Source organism: Botryllus schlosseri, chromosome 2 (assembly GCF_051294905.1).
Source record: "Botryllus schlosseri isolate E-star chromosome 2, Bs_hap1, whole genome shotgun sequence".
In the NCBI taxonomy this organism is placed as follows: Eukaryota; Metazoa; Chordata; class Ascidiacea; order Stolidobranchia; family Styelidae; genus Botryllus; species Botryllus schlosseri.
Genome location: NC_137237.1, coordinates 30,619,823 through 30,633,167, shown reverse-complemented (window position 1 = coordinate 30,633,167; position 13,345 = coordinate 30,619,823). Strand labels below are relative to the sequence as shown.

The window sequence follows — 13,345 nt, the reverse complement described above, 5'->3', positions numbered from 1 at the left end:
CTTGTGTGCCAGCGTCAACACTCAATGTAAACACTTCCAGTGTAACCGCGAGTTTGACAAACCAACAAAATTCAAAAACGTTGATACTGGTCATCCACTGGTGTGAGATTGCAGGTTCCGCATCAGCTCTCCAGGTGTCAGGAGCACTATCCAAATCGACAGCAGCTATCACAGATCTCACGAATACAGCTGTGTTGAGACTTGAGCGCTTTTTCGCACCATCCTGAAAATCACCATCAGACTTCACATAGCGTACATTTACTTAATAAGTAGCAGTGGTTTGACGAGAACGGAAAACAGTTTCGAAATGTCCTGTTTTATTACACGCCAAGCATTTATAATCGCCAGCAGGACAAAAGAACTTCCCATACTTGTGCTTCTTACCGCAGTAGTTGCATTTTATCAGCAAAGGTTTCGCGCCCTTGTGTTTCTTTGGTCGAGCAGTTGATCCGGTAACTGTGTCAATAGTATCAGATTGGATGGATGCGAGACATTCTTTGACATATTCATGTTTTTTTATGATCGACTCAACTTTGCCGAGGTTTATGGTTTCCGGATCTTCTGTAAGAAGTTCTAACAATGCATCAGAGTCAGCACAAGAGATGATGAGTTTATCCATGATAACTTCATCCACATAGTGTCCGGAATATCCGCACTTGCTAGCAGCTTCTCGAACACGGAGTGACCATTGCAAAAAGGACTGGTCCTCTTCACGTTTCAAGGCCAACCAGAAGTCCGTCCTCGCTTTAAGGGGGTTATCAGTCATTTGAACGGCGTGGGTTAAAATTCTACAAAACAAATATTTATGAAATCGAGTTCTAAAAAAACATAAAAAATTTGTAAACAAACCATTGCAGCAATGCAAGCACATGTCAAGATGAGCCATTTTCCCGCCAATGGGGTAAATGCACAAGATGACACAATAGGCAAGATCTGTCAACATGTTAAACAGAGACGAAGCACCTTTGAAACAGCAGCCCATTAATATACCATTCTGTCAGGTGGTCATTTGGCAAGTAAAAATTGGCAGTGAAGTATCACAACTCAAGTAGTAGTGATATAGTTTCGTGCAATAGGTAATACGACAAAGACAAAGCACACAATAAATGTGATTAGCGAGCCAGGATGAATTTACCAGAATCAATTTTCAGACAATGAATATGATTGCAAATTATATAGAAACAGTCAAATACAGTTACAGAAGCATCTAATAACGCAACTCTTGCGGGTGCCTAAGCACCTTTTTATAAGGCGCGATTCTGAACACAATACTGAACTCAAATTACCGTGCCACTAGTCGCTCTTCATAAATTAGGGAATTTGTGCAAATAAAACTAAAATACACCCGAATTCGAACGAATAACTAGATGTAGCCATAATTTCTGGTAAGACATTCATGTGGGCAACCTGAATGAAATATCCATAGTGAATTGAGAAGTTCGAAACTTTCAATACTATCGAATGTTTGAAAACTACCAAGTTCAAAAGCAAAACTACCGTAGCATGTTATAAATCAATATAAACAGTCAAATTATTCAATCTGAGATTGGATAATTCACCATCTGTTTTGTCAAAGTACTCCATGAAGGCCTCACGGATGACTTTAGCGTCCTTCGAACCGCCCCCTTTAACAGTGTCCTTTGGACACAAGGCTTCAGACGGGTGCTCTGGTATGATAGGTCCGCGGCAAGATGGCGATTGGTCTTTGCTAAGAAAATTGTGCAGGCAGACGCATGCTTTCACGACCTTATCTATGTTATGCGGCTGTAAGCACATGGGCTTGCTAAATACACGGAATCTGGCAGACATCAGTCGGATAGTATCATCGATTGTCCTTGCTTTAGATAGGTGATCGTTGAAATTACTTTTTGAAGGAGTCAACGATTTTGCGCTAAAGGGCCTCATTAAGTTCCAACACAACGGGAACGTTTCATCCGCCACAAAAATATACGGCGCATTGTCCAGTCCGGGTGCTAACGGCTGGTCCGCGGGTACATCCAATTTCCCGTCCACAATTAGAGTTCCCAGTTCGGAATCGCAAAATATTCCACCGTCAGAATCGAGTTCGTTACTGTCAATCGAAATCCACACAAATTTATAATTAGCATCTGCTATTGCCGTTAGTACGGTTCTGAATGTTTCGGTGGTTGATGGGCTTCGAATCAGCACATGCCTCCCGCCGATAGATCCGACACAGTTAGGAAAGCTGAACCTTGATCGAAATCGGACGGATGCTTCCTCGAACGTTGACGATGTAGGCTTCGGCAGAACAATCGGTTGGAGTCGATCCCATATCGCCTGACACGTCTCTGAGACTATTTTACTGATAGTCGAGCAGGCTATTCGAAAATCATATGCGAGCGAATTGTAATCGTCCCCAGTAGCGAGGTATCTGAAGAAATGATCACATTTATACAAAGTCAGCATACAGTTGGAATGGGGACCGTCCAATAGTCGATTTTTTCAATGTTGACAATGTAGCCAATAAACTAATAACTAATTATATAAACCGGGGTGTCAAGCTCAACTAGCGTCGTGGGCCGGACCAGTCAAACTATTCAAAAATGTTTTTAAAATCCATTCATTTGTTTTTCACTTGAATACTCAATTATCAAGCCTATATACATTGAAATACTTACGGTGAGCCTATATCACGGACCATAGGTTCCATTCTATCAACACCTTTATTTGCAAACAATGGAATTGGCAAAATCTCGATGATTGGCCGGTTGAATAGTTATATAAACTTCTAAGACAGCGGTTTCACCAACGATATACGTTGCCATATTGCTATGATTGCTTGTCATGTGTATGAATTGTAAGGAGTACAAGGGATTTAACCGTAAATGTAGACGTTGAAATTTGGTTCATTATTTTAATATCGCGATTCGAGTTCCTATGGAGGCAGAGGAGCTGTCAAGTCATAAGTGAAAAAGGAGTGCGACCACAGATATCTAAATTATATTTTTGTGCCATAATTATATTCTCCATGCAAGCTGCATAAACTGGTTTCTAACTGACTTCTCACTTAGAACTGCAAATAACTACCTTGTGGCCGTTTTTCCATAAAACTGTGAACTCGCTGTGCCCTTGATTGCATTCTCAGAATTGGGTGTCATTGGCAGTGACTTGTTGCTGATGGTGACTACAGTGTAACCGAAACACCACCGTCGGATTGTTATAATGTGACCTATGAACAGACTCAAGATTTTCTGTCTTCATGGATTATTTATTGAAAATATTTCGTACCAAAAATCCTCACATTTGTTAGAAATGTGCTGGATAATACAGCCATTTTTCAGAATCCCGTCATGGGTCAGATGCGGCATGTGGGCCATATGTTTGACACCCCTGATTTAAACAGTCGATGAGACAGCAATCAAATTGTGGATTTACGTGACAGAGATACAGTGCTAATATACAAATGTATTGATATCATGTTAAACTGAATAAAATTTCCTATGGTTCAAGCGAGTAGGGCAGTCTTTGTTAAGATCTCTTGCACTGATCAGTTATGACATTAAGTTCTTGTTGAGGTCTGGCAATGAAGTGATGGAATCATTCACTGAATGTCATGCTCTCTGGAAAATCCACAGCCTTGGCCAGACATAAGAGCAATGTGTTGAAAAATGGGAAGCAAAAAGGTTGATTGCGCAAGCCGACCATTTTCAGAAACCAGGTTAGAATAATAACACAGCCGACAGCCTTGTTAATCTTATTGATATTTTTCATTTATTCATATTCATTGAAACAATTCGAGATCTCAATAGGGTCTGTCAATTTGTCTAAGTTGGCATTGAGTCAGAATTCTGGCTACCGTAATCTAGCTAGCCGCCATATATTCAGTTACTTTATCACTGTTATTATGACAATTTCACTCCTAAAGTAGTGCTGTGCCCTTGAGTAAGCAGTGCATTGGCGACATTGACAAAATAGACAGTGTGACAGACCTAAACAGAAGTACTTTCACTCACCTCAAAGTCACAGCAAGTCGTACAGGGGGACGTATAGGTTCCCTCATAGCAGTCCTCTGTTTTGTAATGCTTTGCCCGACCAGTCTGAGCAGCACTTCGTATTGTGGTCTGCCCATGCGAAAGAAGTTCATGAAATCACGTTCTCCCTCCAATCCCAATTCCCTCACAAGCTGGTGGAAATGACCTGTCGACATAGAAAAATATACATTGGAGTGATTGGACTGGATCAGGGAGATTTTGTTCAAGATAAGGTCAGTCTCTATGTTCAAAATAAGACCAGCATGTTCACAATAAGGTCAGTCAAAAAGTCGCTATACCTTGTTCTTCTCTAAGCTGGTAAATTTTCTGCATCCATTGTTTCCGTTTCTTTCCTTTGGCCTTTTTCAGCCGTTTTTTTTGTTTCGATTTTTCCAGCTCCATATACAGACGTTTTTTTCGTTTTGATTTTTCCAGCTCCATATAGTAATATGCAGCAATGATACAGGCTGACGCGCACAAAAACAACCTTCGACGTCTCGTAAGCCCAAAATCCATAAATTCTGCTAAAAATCTGATGTATATGTACGGTAGTTTAGCATGATTTGCTACACGTGTTGTAAATATATAGTTGACTTGGACAACCCATAACGTAATTACCACCCTAATCATTGAGTGACAACCTTAAAACTTGGCCCAGTGTTGGATGACATCATCAAGAAGTCCATACTTAACCTCGTCACCAATCCCGGTATCAAACATTCTGTTAAAATCTACACAGTAACACAGACGGCAGAGTGGAATTGGTGGCAACGTCACGCAGATCTTTCTGTTCAACTACTTAATTATTCTATGCAGAAAAGCTCTCATCACGCAGGATTTATTTCACAAAATGAACCGAGATTCCATGATAGCAGACGGACAGACCACTATCTGCGAAAAATCATTATATGCAGTTGGATCTGATTCCAGATTAGCGTACACCAATATAAACTCAACGTCGGTGACGAATCTATTAGCCGAATCGTTGAATATACCCATACCGTAACTTGACAAATCTTGTTTGTCACCCATGTCCGTAGCAAGCACCGCATCAATGCAGCCCGATAACGGCTTAGCTCGTTGCACGACCAAGAGCCAATGCTGCAAAATATAGACCAGATACTAAGATAACTACAATTCAAGCGTGACGCGCGTGTTTTTCTCGGGTGTTTGCGGTTTCACACCTTTAGAAATATTTTTGTCGTGATTATTCACTTGGGTCTTCAAGACATAAGATAAATTAGCTAGCGTGTGAAATGAGATTTTCTCATCGTTTTTACATGCCAACCTCGTACACAAAACCGTTACAGCCGCACCCAAACCACTTGAAAGTTCGAAGTGGGCCAAAATTATTTCGCAAATATACATAAATTCGAATATGGAAATACGGAAATACTGTTACGTTGTCGTGCGGTGATTCAATAAATTTACAAGTCGTGGAGACAGAACCTAAAGAGTTGTCCGTGTGATCTTCGAGTATGCGTGTACCTGTACAACGCAAGTCAATCCACTGGCGTAGACGCCGGTCCGTCGCAGGGAAGATATATGCAACGAAGTCAAAGTAACCTTCTGGAGTCAGATTACGCAACTATATAACAACAACAAACATTCGCTCTGCGTTATAATGACGTTATAAGCCTGATCACACCGGCATCAAACAGGTACACTTGACTCTGAACCATCTGGCTGTAAAAAATGTTGGTTAAAAAAAAGGAAAATAAAAGAAAATTCAAACGATGGTAGCAAATGATCAATGAAGCAATGTCTGGGCGAGGCAGGGCAACAGTTTTAGTATAACGACAGGAGGTGATCAAGTAGGTCTTTTTTAAATCTATTTTCAAGCAATTCACGGATATGTGGTGGTAATGCATTCCAGACGACAGAGTTCTGTTTCGGTCGTGCTCTCATCCATTTGCCATCTTTTTACCTACCGCGTCGTTCATTGCGTTTTCTAGCTGTCCAAGCTATAAAGAAGGATGGATTTCCAAAAGGAAGGACATTTAGGCGTTCTCGGAAGACATTTCCGAGAAGGACAAATAGTAACCCGACAATCACGAGCAGTCTTGTACGTCGGAGTAGGTTGCCAATTGCAACAGTTAACAACTTTTAATCAAACGATTAGCATTCTCCTGGATAAACTAGGCGTATCCTAAAAGTACGAAGTACGTTCATACCAAATATTATCTCAATCTCAGTCTCTGCCCCTAGACTGATACTGGTGTTTTAAACCTGACTGTCTGCATCTAAAAGTTTACTTGTCAAAAATAGTCACAAAACTACCACAGATAGATATATTTAAGACACCATAGCAGCAAACGAAACTCCATAAAATTGCACTAACTAAAAACATATGAAGGCAGTGTTGTCAATCTTGATGACTCGACTTAGACGGTGTTATTCTGCCGGACAGTGGAGATCCAGCATATCTTTTCCGTTCAGACATGCCGAAAGAGCCGCGTCTTGTGGTGGCGCGTTGGTGGTTCAAGTCTCCCCGGCTGGTGACCTGTCTTTGCTTAGCATGATCCACCGCCTTTTCAAGAGATAACTGATGTCAGACATTGAGATATCAAAATGAACAAGTAAGCTCAACAGATAAACACGGATTTGGTGTATCGCGTGGGCTGGGGTGTATACATTTTGAGTTTACCGTTCCGAAATAGGTTTGACAAGCACGGATTTGAAAAAAACGGACCCAAGATGAAAGACTTATAGGGAGAGTATAGTTGGTTCTGCCGATTTAGTTTTAAAGATGTGATTTGAATGGCAACCAATTCAACACTTGGAGGTTTGAGCTATGACTCAAGTAGTTTTGTTTGAATCCTATCACTACTTCAACAGTGAAAAATAAAGAAAGTTTATATAGGCCTATGCATTTCAATCACTTTTGATGAGAACAGATCAGCAGGAGTTGTGTGGTAGGGTGGAGTGAAAATGACTTTTTTTTTTCAAATCAAAAAAGGCCTTCCTCAATCCTGACAAATGACCTAAAACTTCAATGAAAAGTGACTTCAGGGTGTTGCCCCCATTTTCCAGCCGGCAACCCCCCAATTTCTGCGCGTGGGGGGGGTAAAATGGCCCATCTCGGCAACCGCTGGTCGTAGAGTCATGATATATAGCTCAAAATCTGCGGAAGCATCATGTTTCTATCTGTCTTCTGAGGAAAGTTTTCTCTATTGTGAACGCAAAATGAGTTATAGCCAAAAAACTATATATACGCACATTTTTGTTGAAATTCAGCATTTATTCTGACGAATTGTGATCTGCCATTAGTTTTTTTTAAAGTAAAGTAACACACTGGCAATACCGAATATTGGGCCCATATTACAAATATATTCACAACACAGTCCTTTTAAAATCGGTTCAAAACATCATAATGAAACATTCACATTGAACGTCTTATATTAAAAATGCATTCTTTTGTCAAGTTTTTTCATGAGTTTACGAGACTTAATTTTTCGGCGAATGAGGCCATCTCGTCTTTGAAATCCCGAAACGTGCCCTGATGCTTCTGTTACGAGCTTTACATGATGTTCCATGCACTGTTTGATTGCGGCATGGATGAAACAAAATCAGAGGCTTCTCGCGGCATTCTTCTAACTCTGCATCAGTTAAGTGCTCAATCGCTGGAGAAAGTTGTTGATATAAGGTTCAATATCAATCAACTCGTGGTATACCTTTGCTTCCAAGTTCAACTTTGAGACGCAGAATAAACGAACAGGACTGCAGTTCAATTGGTTGGAACCGCTATTACATAATCTCAATGTCCAGGAGTGAATTTTATTCAGCGGCATGTTTTCGAATCGCCAGCACCTTGGTCACACCCAATTGAAAAAACTACGTGGAAGTGTATCTTGTTGGCCAGTTACTCAATTCAAAAAGCTCTCGCCACCACTTATGGCCTTTCAAAAGCTCCCATAGGAAATTGTTAGTGACTTAAGTAAGGACCAGTTATATGCTTATAAATGTGCTGGGCAATTATTCAAGGAAATGCTGATGATGATCTGGCTTACTTGGAGGTTGGACCACCGGTTGCGCATTCAAGATGGCTAACTTTAGGATGCAGTGCAGAGTTTTACGGTATTATGTAACAGTTAATGAACAACCTTTAAACCTGGAGATTCTGGTTCGTTTTTGCCTTGAAGTATATTTTCCAACTTGGTTTGAGATCAAGGGAAACAAACATATAACACATGGACCCAGAAACATTCTCAACTTGATTAAACAGGTTTTGAATTTCTCTGACCGAAACGTTCGAAAAATTGCTCCGAATGTGGTGATAAGAAACGGATATTCCGCACATCCCGAAAATATTATGATTGCAATGCTGGTAGATGATAATGAAGACATACGAAATAAGGGTGTGACCAAGGTGCTTGCGTTTCGAAAACATGCCGCTGAATAAAATTCACTTGTGGACATTGAAAGTCATAGCAGTTCCAACCAATTGAACTGGGGTCCTATTCGTTTATTCTGTGTCCCAAAGCCAAGGCATACCACGAATTGGTTGATATTGAACCTTATCAACAACTTCCTCCAACGATTGAGCACTTAACTGATGCAGAGTTAAATGCCGCGAGAAGCCTCTGATTTTGTTTCATCCATGCCACAATCAAACAGTCGAACGACATGTAAAGCTCGTAACAGAAGCATCAGCACTAGTTTCGGGATTTCAAAGACGAGATGACCTCATTCGCCGAAAAATTAAGTCTCGTAAACTGATGAAAAAACTTAACAAAAGAATGCATTTTTAATAAAAGTCGTTAAATGTGAATGTTTCATTATGATGTTTTGAACCGATTTTTAAAAGGACTGTGTTGTGAATATATTTGTAATATGGGCCCAATATTCGGCATTGCCACTGTGTTACTTACTTTAAAAAAACTAATGACAGATCACAATTCGTCAGAATAAATGCTGAATTTCAACAAAAATGTGCGTATTTATAGTTTTTTGGCTATAACTCATTTTGTGTTCACAATAGAGAAAACTTCCTTCAGAAGACAGATAGAAACATGATGCTTCCGCAGATTTTGAGCTATATATCATGACTCTACGACCAGCGGTTGCCGAGATGGGCCATTTTACCCCCCCACGCGCAGAAATTGGGGGGTTGCCGGCTGGAAAATGGGGGCAACACCCTGAAGTCACTTTTGATTGAAGTTTTAGGTCATTTGTCAGGATTGACGAAGGCCTTTTTTGATTTGAAAAAAAAAAGTCATTTTCACTCCACCCTATTGTGTGGCCAGAGTCCGAGGTTATATAGCAATGCAACTACAGATATTCGTGTTAAATTATGTGAGCACTATTCAATTTGCATACACGGCTTCTTCAGTCCATTTCTCCAGAAAACTTTGAATTGAGCATGCACTTTTTCGATTTCTCTAAATTCGGTTTCCATATCACAGACTTCCTACCATGGGTGACTATAGTGAAAAAACAACATCGCAGTCGGACACCTAGAATTTGGCCACACAGGTTTATTATCTCAGATAGAAATGAAATTGCATTATAATACAAGCACTTATCACTATACTTAGCATTGCTACGCTGTGGTTGACCAGATCCACTTGTGAGCATAATGTTAGACACCCCAGCCCTAACTGAACCACAAAAGCCCCCTCTGGTATTGCATTGGTACATCTGGTACTGCTGACAATGTGGAAGAGTGGTGTGTAGCTGACACTGAGGTTAATTTACTTAAAGTTGCTCACTTGAACAGCCCTGCTTTCACCGAGTAAAAATTTTCGGTATTACTTCCAATTCTACTTGAGTATTATCAATGACTACTTTAACCACCTCGATTTCAGAGACTATTTCATTTTAACCGGCTTCTTGCTGTTACCTTGTCAAAAAATCTTGATAATTTCACCGCATTGCCAGAGCCTGGTGCGATGAATTGAGGTTGGGCGCAGTCCTGAAACAAGAATAATGCATGTTCCTATAAACACGATGTATTCAAGATTTCATGATTCAGGCGTAACAACGCCCAATAAGGTGTTCCAGGATGAATTTGACTAATGAGATAGGCTCAGGAAATTTCACCAAGTCCTGTAATTAGGGTACCCGGTCACAAAAAGCCTAAACCCTCAAACATTATGTAGAGCAATAGAATTTTGGATCCAGCAAGCCCTCAATAGTAAGTGCTGGGCCAGCATTCAAAATTTGCAAATTCCTAAGGTTTCCCAATCCATCTCGAAGATATCTATGCAAGTGCTAGTTTTATGGTAAATTACAAAGTGCTTATATGGTAAGTTGGTTACTTTGCCAAATAATCTTGCCGAAATGCTCCCAAGACGTTTTAAAATTATTTTTCATCTAGAAGCATAAACACTATCTGGATTGGTTCAGGATTTCCATGTTTTACAAACCAGATTGGATATGAATCCCCCAAACTAACCATCCGCACTTCTCGACCGCACAAGACATGATATCAACAAAAAAGGACAATACTTTGACCATGGATTGGAATTAGAAAAATAGGATCTGGAGAATTTGGTCAACTTTGCAATATTTCAAGCTGGACTTGGACATGAACCTTCTAATAATAATTTATATTTTTCATAATGCGAATGTTTAATTTTCATGGATTCAGTCATTACCGGATATGAAGTCTTAGCTAGATTTGGATTTCAAACTATTGACGACAAGAACTAGATCTGAGTCATTCTCACCAAATAGATTTCGGAGCATCCAAAGTCTTCCGCGACGATAGCGGACCTCGACGCTACCTCCCTCCTCTTTTCGTCCGATATTTGGTCAAGTTTGGTGCCGATCATCGTCACAGGAATGGCAAAAGCACCGTAGCTTTCTTTACTATCAATAAAGCTGCGAGATAGAGGACGACACAAGCATAAACACAAGCTATGTGTCACCAACAACACCGATATGGAGCTACTAACTAAGCTCACATTCAAGATCACGAGTGTCATAATAGACAGGCATTCAGCGAGTTCCACTTTGTTGTTAGCACTATGTCAAGTCACAACAGCATTCATATTGTAAGTTACACAGATGGTTGGTGTCCTTCGGTGTGTAGCCTAATCAGTCTATTACGGTAGCAAGACAATTTGAACAAAAAATATACAAATTTTCACTGCGAAAGTATAGTTTGGATGTAATACAATGTTTGTCCGAGCCAACCATCCGAAAATATGGCTAGATCATAACAATTTCGCCACGAAAATGACAATAACCGCAACCCACAGCACCATTAGATTTATGTTTGTATCTGCAAGGAATCAGATATACTGTACACATATTTTTATGTGTTGCAGCGTACTTATTTCAGCGAAAGGTGAATCGTGAATTTGCATTTCCTTTTTGAAAGTTACTCTAGGGGGCTGGAAAGAGTATCCCGTAAAATCATTACATGATTCCAACCTAGAACTGTCACTTCCCACAGTGACCAACGACAAGCTCGGATCCTGATTGGTCACTTCGTTCATCCACTTGTTCAAATTCTGCAGAGACTTCCTGTTCGCTAAATCGTGGACCAAAATGATACCGTCGACTCCGGAATAAAATATGAACCTTGAGAAGATAAAAATATAAAATGCAATTATATTATAATCATATAACATATTACGATCAAGTTAGAGGTGGCAAAAGAAGTCAGCATTGATACTCATTAGGACAAACATTTTTTATTGGAAGCTTCCAATATGGATGTTTACTGGCTTGGGAGAGCGAATAAGAGAGAGAGATCAGTATGTTTTCAGTCCAGTCCAGAATTTTCGTTATGCTTCGTGTGAGATATATACTGAAAGACCAATGCATTTCCATAAAAAGCTTGGTCAATAGTGGTTTATGTGTGCAATTTCAAGCCGCATAGTCACCAATACGACGATTTCATCACAGTTAATACGGTTCAGCAAAAAATCGTACCGTCACATTTTGTGAAAGTGGCGCTGGGGTGAAAAAGGTATAGACCACTATTCTAATGAAAAGGATCATTTGTATCACATCCTTATACTGTTGAAAAAGTTATCTCCAGCAAGGGATGAACAGCAACATAGCAACACTAAGCCCGCTCTCTGTGCCGTCTGCATCATGTCAACTTCCAGATTCTGATGGCCCATGAGGGCGTCTTTACGACTGCTTTTATCAACTACTTCCTCACTGGAGTAGTTTCAAAGACAGCAAATTCTAATTCTTCTCGAAGTAGATTTGGGCCGGTTGAAAGGCACTACATGTACTCCTACTTGGAATTTTCTGTTGCTAATTCTACTTTACTTGAGCAGCCTTCTGGACTACTGACCACCGTTGTCTGCACTTTGAAGAACTGCCAATAAATGATTTAATAAAGATGGTGACTGTGCGTTTGAACCAGGCTTGGAATTTACATTGCTAATTGAAATACTGTTATTAGACTTTGCGTCTCCCTAGCTAATGAATAATATAGCATGTCAAAGTGTCAATTGTATTGTGAAAATTCACATAAAAAAAGTGAAGTTACCTGCTACTGGTGTGGCTGTTTGAGGCGCCGATGTCCCACACTTCTAAGCAGTATGTTTGCTCCTGCGGAGTCCCTACTTTGTAGTCGTGTATCTAAACGAAAGATTCATTGAATTCTACGCTATTGCACGATAGAAATCAGAACGCATTAACAAAATAGTGGGTACAAGAATGTAGTAGGCCTATATTTTGCATGACAACACTCATCTATAAAAGTAGGTTCTTCAATGATAGCTGCAAGCTACTTCTGAAATCAATCAAATAAAACAAAAATTAGCCGATGCCTCCTAAAGCTTCCAATCAATAATTCCATTCTTGAAACATGTATATTTTGGAGATTCAAGACATTGGCGACTGACGTGGGGCAGAGCACATTTTGAATACGGCATGAAAAATGTTGTGCAATCCCAGGCAAATTTAGACAGAAGTGTCTGTTGGTCCACGTTTTGAAAAATTAAAAATGATACTATGGCAGTCTCACAGCGAACATTGAATGCAAATCAAATTATTTTCGGATGAAGTCGGCCTAACATTGGATAATCGGAGAGACAGCCACACTTCACACTACCACTAGTGGGAGCTGCTGTTTGAAATAGAGAGGAGCAGTCTAATCAATAACAAAACAGTTTGTGCAAGCCATGTAAGTAGAGTGCGCATACTCGAGTGCAGTGCTTTGTCAAGGTAGACATAACCTATAAGTAAACCCACCTTAATTTCAACCCAGCATCCAATCGTATATCCAGGGTTCTTGTTCGCCTCATTGTGACATAACAAATGAGTCAGCGACGATTTCCCCACACCAGAATCCCCAAGAACAAGTACTTTAACCTTGGTGCCTTTCTCGATATACATATCACAACAAAAGTACTATTTCCATTCTAGCGCGAAATCAGTGGGAC

The 13,345-nt window shown here is 40.1% G+C and overlaps 2 protein-coding genes across 3 annotated transcripts in view; both read right to left on the bottom strand.

Annotated features, from left to right (window-relative positions):
• The window catches only part of LOC145457575 (transient receptor potential cation channel subfamily V member 6-like), a 343,103-nt gene that overhangs the window by 46,493 nt on the left and 283,265 nt on the right, over positions 1–13,345 (bottom strand). The window lies entirely within an intron of this gene.
• On the bottom strand, positions 6,270–13,298 carry LOC145434424 (rab-like protein 3). Of its 2 annotated transcripts, none has more exons than XM_080311774.1 (6): positions 13,155–13,298; positions 12,448–12,539; positions 11,373–11,522; positions 10,664–10,817; positions 9,835–9,930; positions 6,270–6,522 (listed from the first exon to the last, which is right to left on the bottom strand). In XM_080311774.1, exons 1-6 carry the CDS (start codon positions 13,296–13,298, stop codon positions 6,358–6,360), a joined length of 801 nt encoding a protein of 266 aa, XP_080167900.1. In that variant the 3' UTR covers positions 6,270–6,357. The 2 variants fall into 2 exon arrangements, with proteins under 2 accessions (XP_080167900.1, XP_080167901.1); XM_080311775.1 differs by having other exon boundaries at positions 9,835–9,906.

Bases quoted from the DNA above. Each gene is read 5' to 3' on its own strand.
- LOC145434424 (XM_080311774.1), bottom strand. From the start codon at position 13,298: ATGTATATCGAGAAAGGCACCAAGGTTAAAGTACTTGTTCTTGGGGAT. The intron at 12,540-13,154 runs GTGGGTTTACTT...TCTTTCGTTTAG, and splicing joins GATGCTGGGTTGAAATTAAG to ATACACGACTACAAAGTAGG. The intron at 9,931-10,663 runs GTGAGAATGACT...TCGTGTTTATAG, and splicing joins GATGCTCCGAAATCTATTTG to GAACATGCATTATTCTTGTT.